The 14,777-nt window shown below is 29.8% G+C and overlaps 1 protein-coding gene across 1 annotated transcript in view; it reads right to left on the bottom strand.

Moving 5' to 3' along the window:
* The window catches only part of LOC148281534 (RYamide receptor-like), a 188,694-nt gene that overhangs the window by 1,928 nt on the left and 171,989 nt on the right, over positions 1–14,777 (bottom strand). The window contains exon 3 of the mRNA XM_088226575.1: positions 2,966–3,034. Coding sequence (XP_088082701.1) covers positions 2,966–3,034 — 69 coding nt within the window. The remainder of the gene's footprint in view (positions 1–2,965; positions 3,035–14,777) is intronic.

Raw genomic sequence — 14,777 nt, 5'->3', positions numbered from 1 at the left:
GGAAGAGGAAAACTTGTTGAAATCCGGCGCTCCCCAAACACTAGATTTGGAGATCGTGCTTTTGCCGCCGCCGGCCCCTCTGCCTGGAACCAATTGCCTTCAAACTTACGAATCATCTACAGTCCCAGTCAGTTCAGATCCCAACTAAAATCCCACTTCTTTAAACTATCATACCCTCAATTTTAAATCAAGAAATATAATGTATCACTTAAGTTTAGTTAGAATGTGAGTTTAGATATACAATTGTAAAGCGCCCTAGAGGTGATTTTTTACAAAAATGGCGCTATGTAAATCAGCTAAATATTATAATTAATATTATTTGAGTTAGATAACATACAATCACTCTACAAAAAAATAATAAGCGAATATTAAAAATAATTAGATCAACTTTTACAATGATTTACTTATTTGAAGCCTGTAGCTCAATTACAAATAATTATCGACGTGCTAATAAGCGACGTGATAACAATTTTTCACCATGGACGTTTAACGTATTCGCGATCACAATGGAACATCCGTGAACACCTAATATTAAATGTCAAAATATTTACGTTCCGCGACGTATAATCCTGCTGCGTAATCATATATTTGAGTTTCACCGGTGTAAATATGGAAAATATTCCAAAACTGCTATTTTATTTATGTATTTATTATTTATCATGTTATTTATTGCATTTAGTCGGCGGTTGGCAAGCCAAATGTCAAGAAAAGCAGTCGCCATGGTAATTGTAATTTAATTTTAACTTTTTTTTTATTGATACTCCTTACTATTTTGCAAATGCAATACTTTGTATGATTTTTTATCGTAAATGCCGATTTTTTGCCAATGAACTGTATTCATTTACAAGGAAAACAAAAAACAAACCGACACGAGCGTTGACATAGAGATTACAAACGCGTTGACTTACGACTGCGATAACTTAAGCATGTTCATTATTGTTCATTGTGTTCGCTCAAATGCTTAGCATGTTTTCAAGCACGTCGATAGTTATTTGTAATTGAACTACTGGATTCTCTGTTGTAATGTGATAAAATTATTCTGTTTCTAGAGCACTCCAGACTCCAGCCCGCTAGATATGCCGTCATCGCCACGGTACTAGGCGATGCTGTGCTTAGGGACACCTCGAAATGCTACCAAAAACGGGACGATATCGTTCAAAACGGGACATATGGTCTCGTTAACTATCAGATAACTATGGTAAAGAAATAATAATGATAACGATATATATATACGTTTTTCCCTTGTTTTACGTACAAAATGTTGAATATCTTTTTATTTGTATCAGTATAAACAGGTAAACAGATTTATTATAAAATAATGGTCTAATTTGTTTTTCTTTGACGATAATAATATCAACAAAATCTTCAAACAATATGCCTAGCCATTTATTTTGAAATAACAGGCAGTAAACTTAAATATATTACTTTAGATCAAATATTTCGAATAAAGTGATGTGAATTGTGTAACCAATAAAATAAATAATGGAATAAATTAAAATCAATAATTTAATTGGTTTACAAACAATAAAAAATATGATATAATAATAATTAAAACAGTAAAAATCGCATTAAAAGGTCATCACACGTTTTTCAGAAACTGCATGCAACAATTGTCGGCCTCATGGTGTAATGGCCAGCGCGTTTGCCTACCATGCAAGAGGTCCCTGATTCGATTACCGACATGATTGGCATGAAATATTTATTAAAAAAGGTGTTTTTACACTAGAATATTTCATAGTCCCTGGACTGGTACCTGAATCGAAAGACTGATCATCTTACCTTCTTGCAACAAAAATGATCAAAATCCGCTGTGATTGGTGTATCAATGCATTGCCCTATGCAGCATTAGGTGCGGAAAGGGAATAATGATGAATGATGCATGCATTACTAAAAAAATACATTCATAATGATAAAAAATCACTAATCTACACAAAAATCAACAATTGGAAAAAACTAAGAAGTATGGATGTTCAAACCAAGGCACAAATGGTGAATGTTACACAATGTGGAAAGTGGCCACGTAAACCGCCTAACGACTTATATTTCCTTAAAATATTCTTCATCACTGTTGTAACATGTTAATATTTCAATATAGGTTAGAGTTTTTTCTTAAAGTAAAATTTATCATCAATAAGAGAGAGAGAAGATGCATAAGCGCAAATGATAACTTTTTTAAACAAATATTATTTACGAAGCAACTAAACACCATTTTGTTATACATAAATGGTATTCAAAGCAAAATTAGAAATCTCTAACAAAAACAAAAAATTAGCTATTGATCCCAAAACAAATTATATATAAAAACCTACCTACCTTAAAAACAGCGTAATTCAAAACCGTCTCTAAATCTTGCAAAAACATATTTCAATTATACTACTAGACACTGAAAACTTAGCATTCTCCATTGAGTTGGTGAAGCATACTTATGAATCTCACAATAGGGAAATATCACATACGACGAAAACTGATAAAAATACTTTCTAAATCAATATGGATATTGTGGAGAAAAGTTTTTTTAAATACATAAATGTAAAAAAATATATATAATATAAATATGTTTACAGAAAAACGCGACGTGTTTGGCCTTGGTTGTTGTGACTTCAAGATTCGTGATAATGTTGTGAACAAATTTCAATGGCCAGGAACAAATAAACATGAATCGTGACGTATTAGGGGCGTGGCTAATGGAGTGATCGTTTTTGCGAAAATTCAAAATTACAAATTATTTTTTTTTTTTTTTTTACTTGACAGTACTATTTAGACTTTTATTAATTAAAATGTAAAAAAGGGTGATATTTCCGTATTATTTTTTTTAAGTTTTCGTAAATATCTCAGTAACTCCTTCAATTGAGATTTTTAAGTTTGCTTTTTAACCCTCAATTTATTTTTCTCATCACTACGTCTATTGGCTTGTTATCGATAAAACCCTTTGTAAGATGTAAATATTGGGTGGTTTTGTACTTACAATAAGTATATTCAAGGGTAGCCAGCACACTGTGAACACTATAACGACAGTCAGCATCATTTTGATCATCTGAAAGAAAGAAATTACCATTTAAGCACAAGCCTCTACTTTATCATTCCATTATTTATTTATTTATTTAATTATTTATTTATTAACGGACATTGTCCATGTATACAAATTAAAAGGTTTAAATATTACAATAAAAGAATAGTTTAAAACATTTAAAAAAAGAGAAAGAAGCATTGACAAACATAAGGGACATCGAGACAAGATCTGGACTATTTATTTAGTGCTCGTTTAAATCGTTGTAAACTTTAACCAAAAAAGTCCAGATCTTGTCTTGAGTTAACAATACGACAAAGACGGGTCATTGGAGAATATAGGCCATAGTTTGTTCTATGCTGATCGATGAACAGTACTTCATTGTTTCTCAATCTACGAGTCGGAATATTGAATTTTACTTGTCCCAGTAATGATGGAACATCGATTATACCATTTAGTATGCCGAACATATATATGGAGTCAATATTAGTTCTACGTTTTTGTAGACTAGAAATATTTAACATTGACTCTATTTCAGCATAAGAATAATTATCTCTCTCTAGTCCGAGCATCCACGCTATTTTTCGAAGCAAGCGATGTTGGACTGATTCAATGTGATTTATGCGATTGACATAGAATGGAGACCAGACCACGGAGGCATATTTTAGAAGAGGGCGAACAGTTGAGCAATAAAGAGTTTTGATTGTACGGACATGAGTAAAATCAGAGGATATTCTGTTAATGAAGCCAAGTAATTTCAGTGATTTATTTACTGTATTATCTATATGCTCGTTGTATGTCAGTTTTTAGTCCAAAACACACATTACAAACAACTTTAATAGGTACTTGGTTGGTTCATTAAATTTGTCGTTTTGTTAAAACCTTTATCGTTATTATTTTTTATTTTTTTTATTATTTTACATATTTATTACAGCAATATACAAGTAATTATTTATACAAAAAATTAATTCAGTAGTAAAAGTAAGCATACATATTTTTTATTTTTGCTGTTGGTTCATCTAAACTAGGGATAGCTTCCCCGTTCTAAGGCAGTAAATTATGTATTTTATAATGATATTGAAAAGTATTTACAGTTTTATCATAATGTGTGCTTTTTCAGTCTTAAAGGTATACAGTGAATATAATATAATATATTAAGTTAAGTTTTTACAGATAAAAAAAAGTAGTATACAATATTACTACTAAATGCTTTTTTTTATTTTAATTTTACACATATAATATTTACATTAAGTTTCCCATAACGTACAAGAAAAAACAATTCTTGTGAACATAATGGTGATTGACGTCTTACAGTAATTTGTATATTTTTATTTTTATTAATTTTTTATAGTGTCACATATAAATTATTAAACAAATGAAAAAACGGGGTTTTCGAAAACGGGGTTTTCAAAAAAATTAGATTTTTTTCATTTATTTGATATTATAAAAAAGTTATAACATGTTAACAAAAATAAAAACATAATAAAGCAAAAGTGCAGAAACAAAAACGAAACGAAATACCACACCAAAAAAGAAGCAACCTCTTGTGCTTGCTGTGGGATTACAATATTATTAATTTAATTACAAAATACACATATATTTCAAAAATAAATGAAGATATATAAAACATTCAAGTACAAGTATAAAACATATCCGTGCAAATGCGCATGCGTGCGGACGCATATATAAATATCCACACATACACGCACACGCAAACTCATTCACACGCGCATATACATATACATTCACCCACATACATACTTTAACATGGTGAAGAAAATTATAAAATAAAGTTTAAAAGTAACTTAACAAAAGAATTTCAAGTACTGTAAAAAAATACATTGAAAAAAAAACAAAACATTTTTCCTTAATTTTAAAATAAAAAAACTTAAATATGATTTAAATGTCAAAAAAATTAAAACTTATGAATATCTTTTTGCTTCTTTCTTAACTCTTAAAATACTGTAGTAAATAATCCCTTTGCGCGCGGTGATGTAACATCGTGTTACCACTACACCAGTAAAAGACGGAATATCCTAAAGTTCAGACATTTGAAAAAAACACATGGAGACATACTGTTTAATAATTCCTTTTCCATAATTTATGTAAATAAACATTTAATTAAGCCTTGTTTTAGAAAAAAAAAAACATGAATACGCCGCTTATATTACGCGCGTGCGTCCCCCATCACTGTCATCTGAATCTGTTTTACAAAACACCCGCCACAGAATAGCGTCTCTGTCTTCCTTATTATGAGTTCTATCTTCGTGCTCTCTCTTATACAGATGTGTTGCTGAATTAGCGGACATTAATTCTTCGCGTAGCAAGGAAAAATATTTTTTGTATTATCATCCAACATGGTTTTACAAATTTTACTTTCCAAATCTGGTGTGAAAATGTCCGTTTGAAGAAAAAAATACGACTTCATCATTTAAAAAAATAAGAGAGATATATCAAGTTTTGTATTGTATGTCCGCTAGTGTAACATCACAGCCATACAAGAGTTTAATATGTTGTATTCCTGACTGCATTTTTTTTATTTCCTTTGTTATTTTTTAATTTACCTTTTTGTATAAAAATGTTTGTCCGTTTTTATTATGCACTCTAGAAAAAAAAATCAACTGGCGAATAAAAAGATGTATATTATTCTATTTAAAAATATATTTTTGTGAAAAAATAAAGCGCAATAGGTGAAATTATCCAAATCCAATAAAATTAAGAGATAATGGGTGAATATCTGACTGTCCGGCTTAGGGACTCTTTGAATATCCGGAATCCGGCCAAACCACTATCCGCTTCGTCACTAGTTGTGCTACATTATGTGAATATTAGTTTGGCAAGCACAATGTGAATGTTTAAGTTTGTTAGTGAAAATTCTTGATGGAAGTTCCTTGTAATTTATTATATAAATAAAAGACGAGTGATACTTTAATCCACAAATTTAGAATATCCAGTGACCGGTTTCATCGCTTTCGCGAAATCTTTGAAACTGCAGTATCACTCGTCTTTTATTTATATAATCAATTACAATGTGAATGATTTACCTATCCAGTTTTGGTACGTCGAGAAAAAAATATTATCCATAGATCTGCTACCATAATTTATTATCAAGTCATTTTTCCTTACCATTTCTATTGCTTTTTCATTCATTTCCTTTTTAATATTCTTGTATTATATTACGTAACAAAATATTTTTTAATGTTTTTATTTTTATTTTATAAACAATTTTCTTTCAAGGCTTTCAATTGTCTGCCGTTATAAACAAGTAAATATCATTGAATAACTATTTTGTTAAAAACCAACCTTCATCGTCATTCCCTTTCCGCACCTACTGGTGCATAGAACACTGCATTGGTACACCAATAGCAGCGTATTTGATTTTTAAAAAGGCATGATCGGTCGTACGCTTCAGGTACCAGTCTAGGTTTTATGAAATACTCTTGCATGGTAGGCAAACGCGCTGACCATTACACTACGAGGCCGAGTAAAAATCAATACCGTTTTCATTGATATATTTACCAACATGATAAACTATGTCTGGGGTAAGGGATGACAGAAGGGATGCAAAGTTTAGAGAGAAATGGATTTTCGGAACATTGGTGAAGAGATTTATCTCTCAATAAGTTAAAACCCAAAAAGAACATGGTCAGGGTTTTTTTTTATTTTTCTATTTATTGTTACATATTTATATATTTATTTCGACAATTTAAATTTAGTTATATATACAATAGCAATGATGAGTAGTTAAAGTATGCATACATATTTTTTAGTTTTTACTGGTAATACATCTAAAAAAATATATATTTTTAAATCTGTTATTTTGATCATCAATACTATCGCTTATTTTATTTTTTTTTATTTTGTTAGTCTTTCCGTTTTTATAATTAAAATTTAAAGGGAATTTAAATTAATACATAATGTAAAACAACAAATGTAAAATAAAAAAAAATAAACAGTTTTAAATTTGAATTTGAAAACTTAGGACACGTGTGTTTTTTTTTCAAAAATATTTACACAATAGTCTTCAAAACAACAACCTGCTGAATTGTAAGCGTACAATTTGTCAGCAGGTTCTTATATATTGCTTTGATTTTTCATAATTAACCTACATTAATCATAACTTTATTCGAAAAATATTACATACTCTCCCATATTTAATATTTTAAAAACTATTTGTAAATGAGATTTATGTATTTACAATATTATTCTTATTAGAGCACATACAAGAATATGCTTATGTGAACCCTACTTCCTGATTTTAAAATAACAATAAAAATAAAAAAAACTAAATCCTTAGTCATTACCAGTAAAACTAAAAATCAACTTACGTCTTTCTACACCGAACAACAATTTCTTTGACTGACCTCGACTAATACATGTCATATTAAAAATGTTGCCAACTCCATCCTCAGCATAGCATTTTTATTCTATTATTGTTCTAAAAATTATAAAGGCTGACAGGTCTATCAATATTATATATTACTACTACTACCATCACGCCGTAGGCAAAGAGAATGGACCGCAACACACGTCTATCCTGGCATACATTTCTAGCTTCTTCCACATTCATACATCTTGTCATACATGCCCTTTGGTTCTGCCTGCTTTTAACATGACTAGACTTAAGATTTTAGTTTATCTGATCACACGTTTTCCCTGGTCGTCCACGCATCACGTTAATTTCTGACATTATTTTATCAACATAAACGAAAAATCTGCCTTTTACAAAAATTTATAATACTTATATATTTGGCTTAGTATTTTTTAAAAAATATAAACCCCATTTACTCAAGATTTATAAAAAAAATAACCAAAAAATTATATAACACATTACTATAATATTTTAGTTTGTCCAAATGTTCGTAGACAAAAGACTGGATTTCACCCCCTCGAGAGTCAGTAAGATTAACAAATTACAACAGGGATGAAGAATACCTTAAATGAGGGAATATGGAAGTCTAGGCATTTACAGGGCTTATGACCTGTCATTGGCTGGTTTAAGTGGCCACTTTACACACTGTGTAACATTCACCATTTCGCCCATGTTTGAACATCCATATTTCTTCAATTCTTCCATTTGTTGATTTTAGCTCTTTAACTTCACTAAAATAAACAAATGGAGCCAATGACAGATCATAAGCCCTGTAAATGCCTAGACTTCCATATTCCCTTATTAAAGGTATTCTCCATCCCTGTTGTAATTTGTTAACATTACTATAACATACTTGTTTTACCATTCTTTCACCATTCATTCGTTCTACATGACTAAACCATCTTAGAGACCCATTTTTTAATATTGTCAATTAAACCTGACTCCGATTTACACTCTTGCCTGATTTCATCATTCGTAACCCTGTCACACATTCGTCTAAGAGATCGCATTTCGACCGCGTTCACTCGGCTCTTTTCCTTCTTCTGCTAGTTCCATGTTTCACTTCCATACATAAGTGTTGGGACTAGAACGAAGTTTCTCAATAAAATAAGCATAGTCTGATTAGACCATTGATAATACTAATAAAATATAGCAATTAACATGCTTTCCTATTTCGAGATAACTGACACTATCATTAATACTACTCTCGACTCAATGCACAGTAACATAAAGCCAGCTTTCATTGGAGACATCCATCGGTACAGTACTCGATCAAAAAACAATATATATATTGGATCTGTGAAGTCTACGAAGTTTGGTACTAGATCTTTACAATACATATGTAGGTTTCAAGGAATTTAATAAATTGCCACAAAAATTTAAAGTACCTATTTCAAAATATAGAAACAGGACGTGCGAATTGAAGAATTATTTTTTCCAGAAGTACTTTGAATAAATAATGTTAGTTTATAGAGAATGCGCATTTTGAACATATACCTTTTAATATTTCACCGTTTTTGCTTGTATATGTAATTTTTAATACTATTTAAATGTTATTTGTGTTTTTTTCTTTTTATATACTTTTTTTGGCTTGTATACATAATTTCAATTTTTTCAACGTTTTTGATAAAAAAAATTAACCTGTATTGGGTGTGCGCATATTTTGTTAATTAAAAAAAATGATTTTATTTTGTACTAGTTCAGTATGTATATATACATCCACGTAATTTTTAAACTTTTTCAATTTTCTTTCCCAGATTGCATAATGTAAACATTATTTTGAATTTATTTCCATGCCTAGTATTCTGTTTATTCTGTTATTTTCAAGTATTTTTCATACCCTTTTTAATTTGTAGTATATCATAATTTTAATTTTTCTGCTTTTGTTAAATAATATTATAGTTTAAAATTTAAAAACGTCTCTAAAAAAATTATTATCTGTATGTCCCTAAATGAGTTTTTTTTTAAAAACTCCTTGGGAATATTGTATATAATTATGTTTAATATGTTTTCAATATAATTTTAAAAAAAACTTAACGACTTTACTTAACTATAATTCTTGAAGTCTAACACATTTTTAATGAGTAGATATTCATGAAACAACTCGTTTAGGTATTAATTTGGATATTTAAGCAAAAAAATAACGTTTAAGGTTTTAAAAAAAAGTTGAATTCTGATGAAAAAAAAACATGAAATTCTTCTTAAAAGCCAACCATCTACTTAAGCTTTCAATTTGTTCTTTTGTGAGAGTTAGCGAGAAAATGAGTAATGTTTTGCGTAAAATATGCAAAGTAAATATTTGCATAATGTGAAAGCAGAATGTACCAGGTATGTACTTTTTACTCGAAGCAGAGACTATTAGGTTACTTTAACATGAAGATAATTTAAGCGAAAAGATAGCTATATAAATAAGATATGTCACTTTTTATAAATTTTGAGGGAGAGCAATAAGAAAAATCGGAATTTCAGTTTACTGTCAGTAAGGAATGTAGGTATAATGTTGGTAACAACAATATATCTACAGTCGTCTGCATACCCGCACAACTTGGCGAGTCATTCAAGATTGTCTCTTCTAGTAAACAGTCGCTCTCTAATCTCAGTAATATTAGTTATTTATAATAAACATCAGTCAACCGTACCGAGTCTTATTACTAATTTTCTGTACCACCATAGGGTTGTACTATCCTAACTCTAGTCTCAGTAGATGCATTTATATTCGTTTCTTTAATTTTTTTTTCAGCGTTTTCGTGTTTTTTTTTTCAATTAAAAAAATATATTTTGAAAACCGTTAGCTAAGTCTAGTCATGTTATGTCTCGTCTGGTAAATAAGTATCATGTGCTTTTTCGGGTTTATTTTTTATTTGTCTCCAGCGTATTTTTTCAAGTGGTAGGGTAAGTCTTTGTAGTGTTTAACTCAATTGTATAGTATTTTTGACTGTCCTAAGTTTTTCTTAGCTTTTTTAATGTGGTAGTGTTGTTGTGTGGTATAAAATTTGCGTACATATGTCGGCATTTTTGGTCAACGTTATTTATTTATTTATTTATTATATATATACGGCCTAAGCCAATTACAACAGTTACATGAAGAAACATAAATGCAAGAAACTGAACAAAAAGAACATAAAACTATTTAGCAAAGACAAACAAGGGCAAAACAATAATAGTATACAATATATTCAAAAAAATGAAAGACCAAATCATATGTCATCGTCATGTTTTTTAATGGTTATTTTAGTTTATATTGCTTATTCTGTTAATGATAATTAGGTTAATTAGATAATTTACGTTTTTATTTTATTTTTATGTTAACTTTGTTAAATAATTAATTTGAGACATGCTTTACTTATTGTTATTTTTTTCCCTCGGCAAGGGACACCCCAGTGAGGGAACATTATTCTGTATAAAAAAAGTAATACAAACATTGTAAAAGTATAAATAAATAAATGTATGTTTCCCAGTGCAATTTTGTGTATAATTTGCAACGTCTCAATTGGTATGTTTTTTTGAACAGTTCAGTCGTAGGGGTCTGGTATCACCATCAAATCTCACCCGCATCAATGTAAATCTCAGCTCGTAACTCGAAAAATCAATAGAAAGAATATCAATGTTAAAACATAGGCAGAATGGTTAATTTATTTCTATAATGAATCACAATGAACTTCCATTAAGAGTTTTCACTTACAAACTTAAATGTTTCAGAATGGTAAATGATTAATGGATGTGTTGAAAACGGCCACTTTAACCAGCCTATGTCTTCTCTATCTTGAATTTGTCCAGATGCTTGAAATAGATTTAACCCCTTAAGGAGTAATTAAGACTGACATATCACAACAGAGACGGAGAACTTACTTCAATTTAATCATGAATTTCAAATAAAATATACGAGTACATCACAAACTTAAATTCAAGACTTTATAATAAAAAAATAATGAAATACACAAAGATTCTTTTGTCAAAATAGTAGGAGAATCTTGCTCTGGAAAACCCTTTTGGATACATGGAACAGATCAATATCCAGAACGATGTTGTTGAAAATATGAGCAGAACTCATATTTTGTAAAATGGGTAATTATTTACTGATAACTTTATTTGTGTAACAAGATTTAAGTAATTTGTACAAATTTGTTTATTTATATAAACACCCAATGGGCGTTTTTAAGGACATATTTAGATATAGAAAATTATTATAAAAAAGTAGAAAGACTCAATGGTATATAGTAGACTTTGTGGAAGTGGAAGCGGGAGAGAGGTGTTTATAATTGAATTTGATTCAGTGATCGTTTGAAAGAAGACAACTTGTTATCAAAGAAATCAAGACTGGTATGTTTGTTGGCAGACCTAAAAATTCTGGGCATAGGGGAATGAAAAGCATAGTTAGTTCTATGGTTACCGGTATAAAAAAGTAAGTTTTGTCTGAGGTGTCTAGTTGGGTTATTTAATTTTATTGAGCTCAGTAGTTCAGGCGCATCAAAGAGTGAGTTGAGAATTTTAAATAGGACTAAAGGGTTGGATTTATTTTGACAGTCTTGAAGAGAAGTTATATTTAAAGTAGTTTCTAACTCGTTATACGGATATTGGTATCTGAATAAGCCCAATCTCCAGCCTATCTTTCTCAAAAATCGATGTTGAACTGATTCAATATTCTTGATGTGAACATATGGAGACCAGATTACAGAGGAATACTCTAGGTGCGGGCGAACTAAGGAAGAGAAGAGAGTTTTAAGGCTATTGATATTTTTGAAGTCAGTTGTGCTTCTGTTAATAAATTCAAGGAGTTTAAAGGATTTATTAATTACATGTTCAATACAAATTGCACAAATATTACACAAATTTAACAAATTGAACGAATCGAACAAATAATATAATTTCCAGATATGCTACTTGAACCATTAAAGATGGGATAGAAATAGGTATATTTATGCTACTAGAACCAACTGATACTAATTGTATCGCTCAATGAATGAAAGAAATGAGTCTACTTATATTACTGAGACCATCTTTTACTATTTGTGTCACTGAAAATATGACACAAATGTGCATACTTATTTCATTAAAACCAAAGTTTAATGAGCACAAAGTCATCAAAGAAATATGAACAGAGGAAAAAATGTATCAAAACCAATATAAGGTTGATATTTCATATTAAAATAAAAAATAAGTTTGAACCTTGAATACCTAAGAAAGAAGTCAGGTTTTTTTACTGTTTCGTCAAATACAACAATTTAAACCATTCTATTACATTTTTTAATAGAAAAAAAATAACGTTTTAAGTTATTATTAAGCTCTTTTATAACTTGGCACGCCTACCGAAAACACCACTCATATACTCGTATTATTAAAATGAACCGTAATCTAAAAAAAGCCTCAAATATCTCAAATAAATCTCACCCGGAAAATGTTTTCGAAATTCAAATATTCCATGTGACAAAATGTTTTGTTTGGAGTTGGGACTTATGTCTCAAAAACTGTGTAATAAACTACCTTTAAGTAAATAAATTTCTTGTACGAAACCTCCACCCACCTTTTTTCAATTATTATTATATGGGGAAATAATTATAATTGGAAAAAGGTGAAAAAACCTTTTATTTAATTAAAAATTATTAAGGGTTCATAAAATATTGTCTAGTAAAAAAAAAATTTGTGTGCATTAGTAGCATAATAAATATGTTTTAATTTTTTTTTTAATTCCCCTGAAAACGGTTTATTGTATTAGCCGCGCCCCTAAAACGTCATAATTCGGTTTAATTTAGAACTTTGTTTGTGACCGCGTAAATTAAAATAGAACATCGTCACGAACCTTGACGTCACAATTGTCAATTCCAAAGATTCCTTGTTTTTAAGAAGTCTTTTTTTAAAACAATTTTTTTAAGGTTGTGTATGAAAATATTTCTCTACAATTTCCATAGTGATTTTGAAAATACAATTTGTAATTATAAAATTTTCAATGTGCGACAATAATAATCGGTGATTTGGACATGCTGAAATAATTTTGTTTTTAAACCTAATTGCGAATTCAATGACAATCATTTTCAGTGTTAACAGCGCTTAAAGTTACATTAAAAACGTAGAATTAAAATTTTACAACTAATTTTATTGGGCCAAGGTTAAAAACATAAAAAAACACCCTTCTCTAAAAGTATTCATGAAGTCCTTTATTTAGTTAACATATTATAATAGATATGAAGAACATTTTAAAGATGGTAAGATAGAAGACAAGGCATCTACAGGGCTTATGACTTGTCATTGGCTGGTTTAAGTGGCCACTTTACACACTGTGTAACATTTACAATTCTGCCCATATATAAACATCTACATTCCTTCAATTCTTTCATCTGTTGATGCTTGTGGAGTTAAAGAGCCGAAACCTTTATTTATGCGGGTGAGATGTGTTATAATATGTCAATATTAACAGCTCCCCAGGGAGTTGAATCCAGTCCATGTCTACAAAAATCTGGGCAAACTCAAAATATTATCCTTTATTTAATATTATGTGGAAACATGTTATTCATTCTATTTGCCAAATATTATTTAACAAAATTATTCATAAATTTAAAGTGTACGCTATTAAGAATTAATTGGGTATCAATGTATTTGAAGAAGGACTATGACTATGCCTCTGCTCGAGAAAATACTCCGGGAAGGAATTAACAAGGCATTAGTCCTTTTAGTAATGTTTACAAAATGTTAGGAAAAATAGCGAATCAGAGCAAGGGGTGGAATAAATGCAATTTGAGACAAAATGGGAGAAAATGAAAATTCTTTATAGCAAAATTAAACTTTTAGTGTTGGAAGAATTTTACACCCTTTTTATCCCCAGTGGTGCATAGGGCACGGTATAGTTAAACCAAATGCAGCGTAATTCAACTATCGGTTACATAAAGGTAAGTTGCGTTTTATGTGCAGTGCGTTCAGAAAAAAATAAATATTGCGATTCCAAAAACCTTTACAATAAATATTTCTCTTCCACCCTGCTAGGGATTGAAACCATGACTTCAAGAACAGTAGAAAAACGCGCCAACTATTTACCATGCAGCAAAGTAGACTGATCTCGACTCGATTTCCTTATTAAAAACTTTTACCTAAGAGCAGCCATCGTCATAGTCAAAACACTCGTCCAAGGTTCATGTTTTATTTCACACACAAACTGTATTCTTCATCCCCTTGGATTATATGAATATATTTATATATATGTATTTTATATCCATTTTAAAAGCTTAAAAATTTAACATTAATTTATTTACCATGAACTTTAAGAAAAGTGTGCGCACGAATCAAAATAATTTGAGTAATATGGGGACGGCACACAACGACAATCTCTTGAGCTTTATTACTTTGATAAATTATTTGCCTTCCTTTGTATGAAACATTTTGTATCTTGTCACATTCATATTTCCCGAC

This window comes from Micrasema longulum, unplaced genomic scaffold (assembly GCF_059751315.1).
Source record: "Micrasema longulum isolate JH-2025_06_02 unplaced genomic scaffold, ASM5975131v1 h1tg000440l, whole genome shotgun sequence".
Lineage (NCBI taxonomy): Eukaryota > Metazoa > Arthropoda > Insecta > Trichoptera > Brachycentridae > Micrasema > Micrasema longulum.
This window is presented reverse-complemented; position numbering and strand designations above follow the sequence as displayed.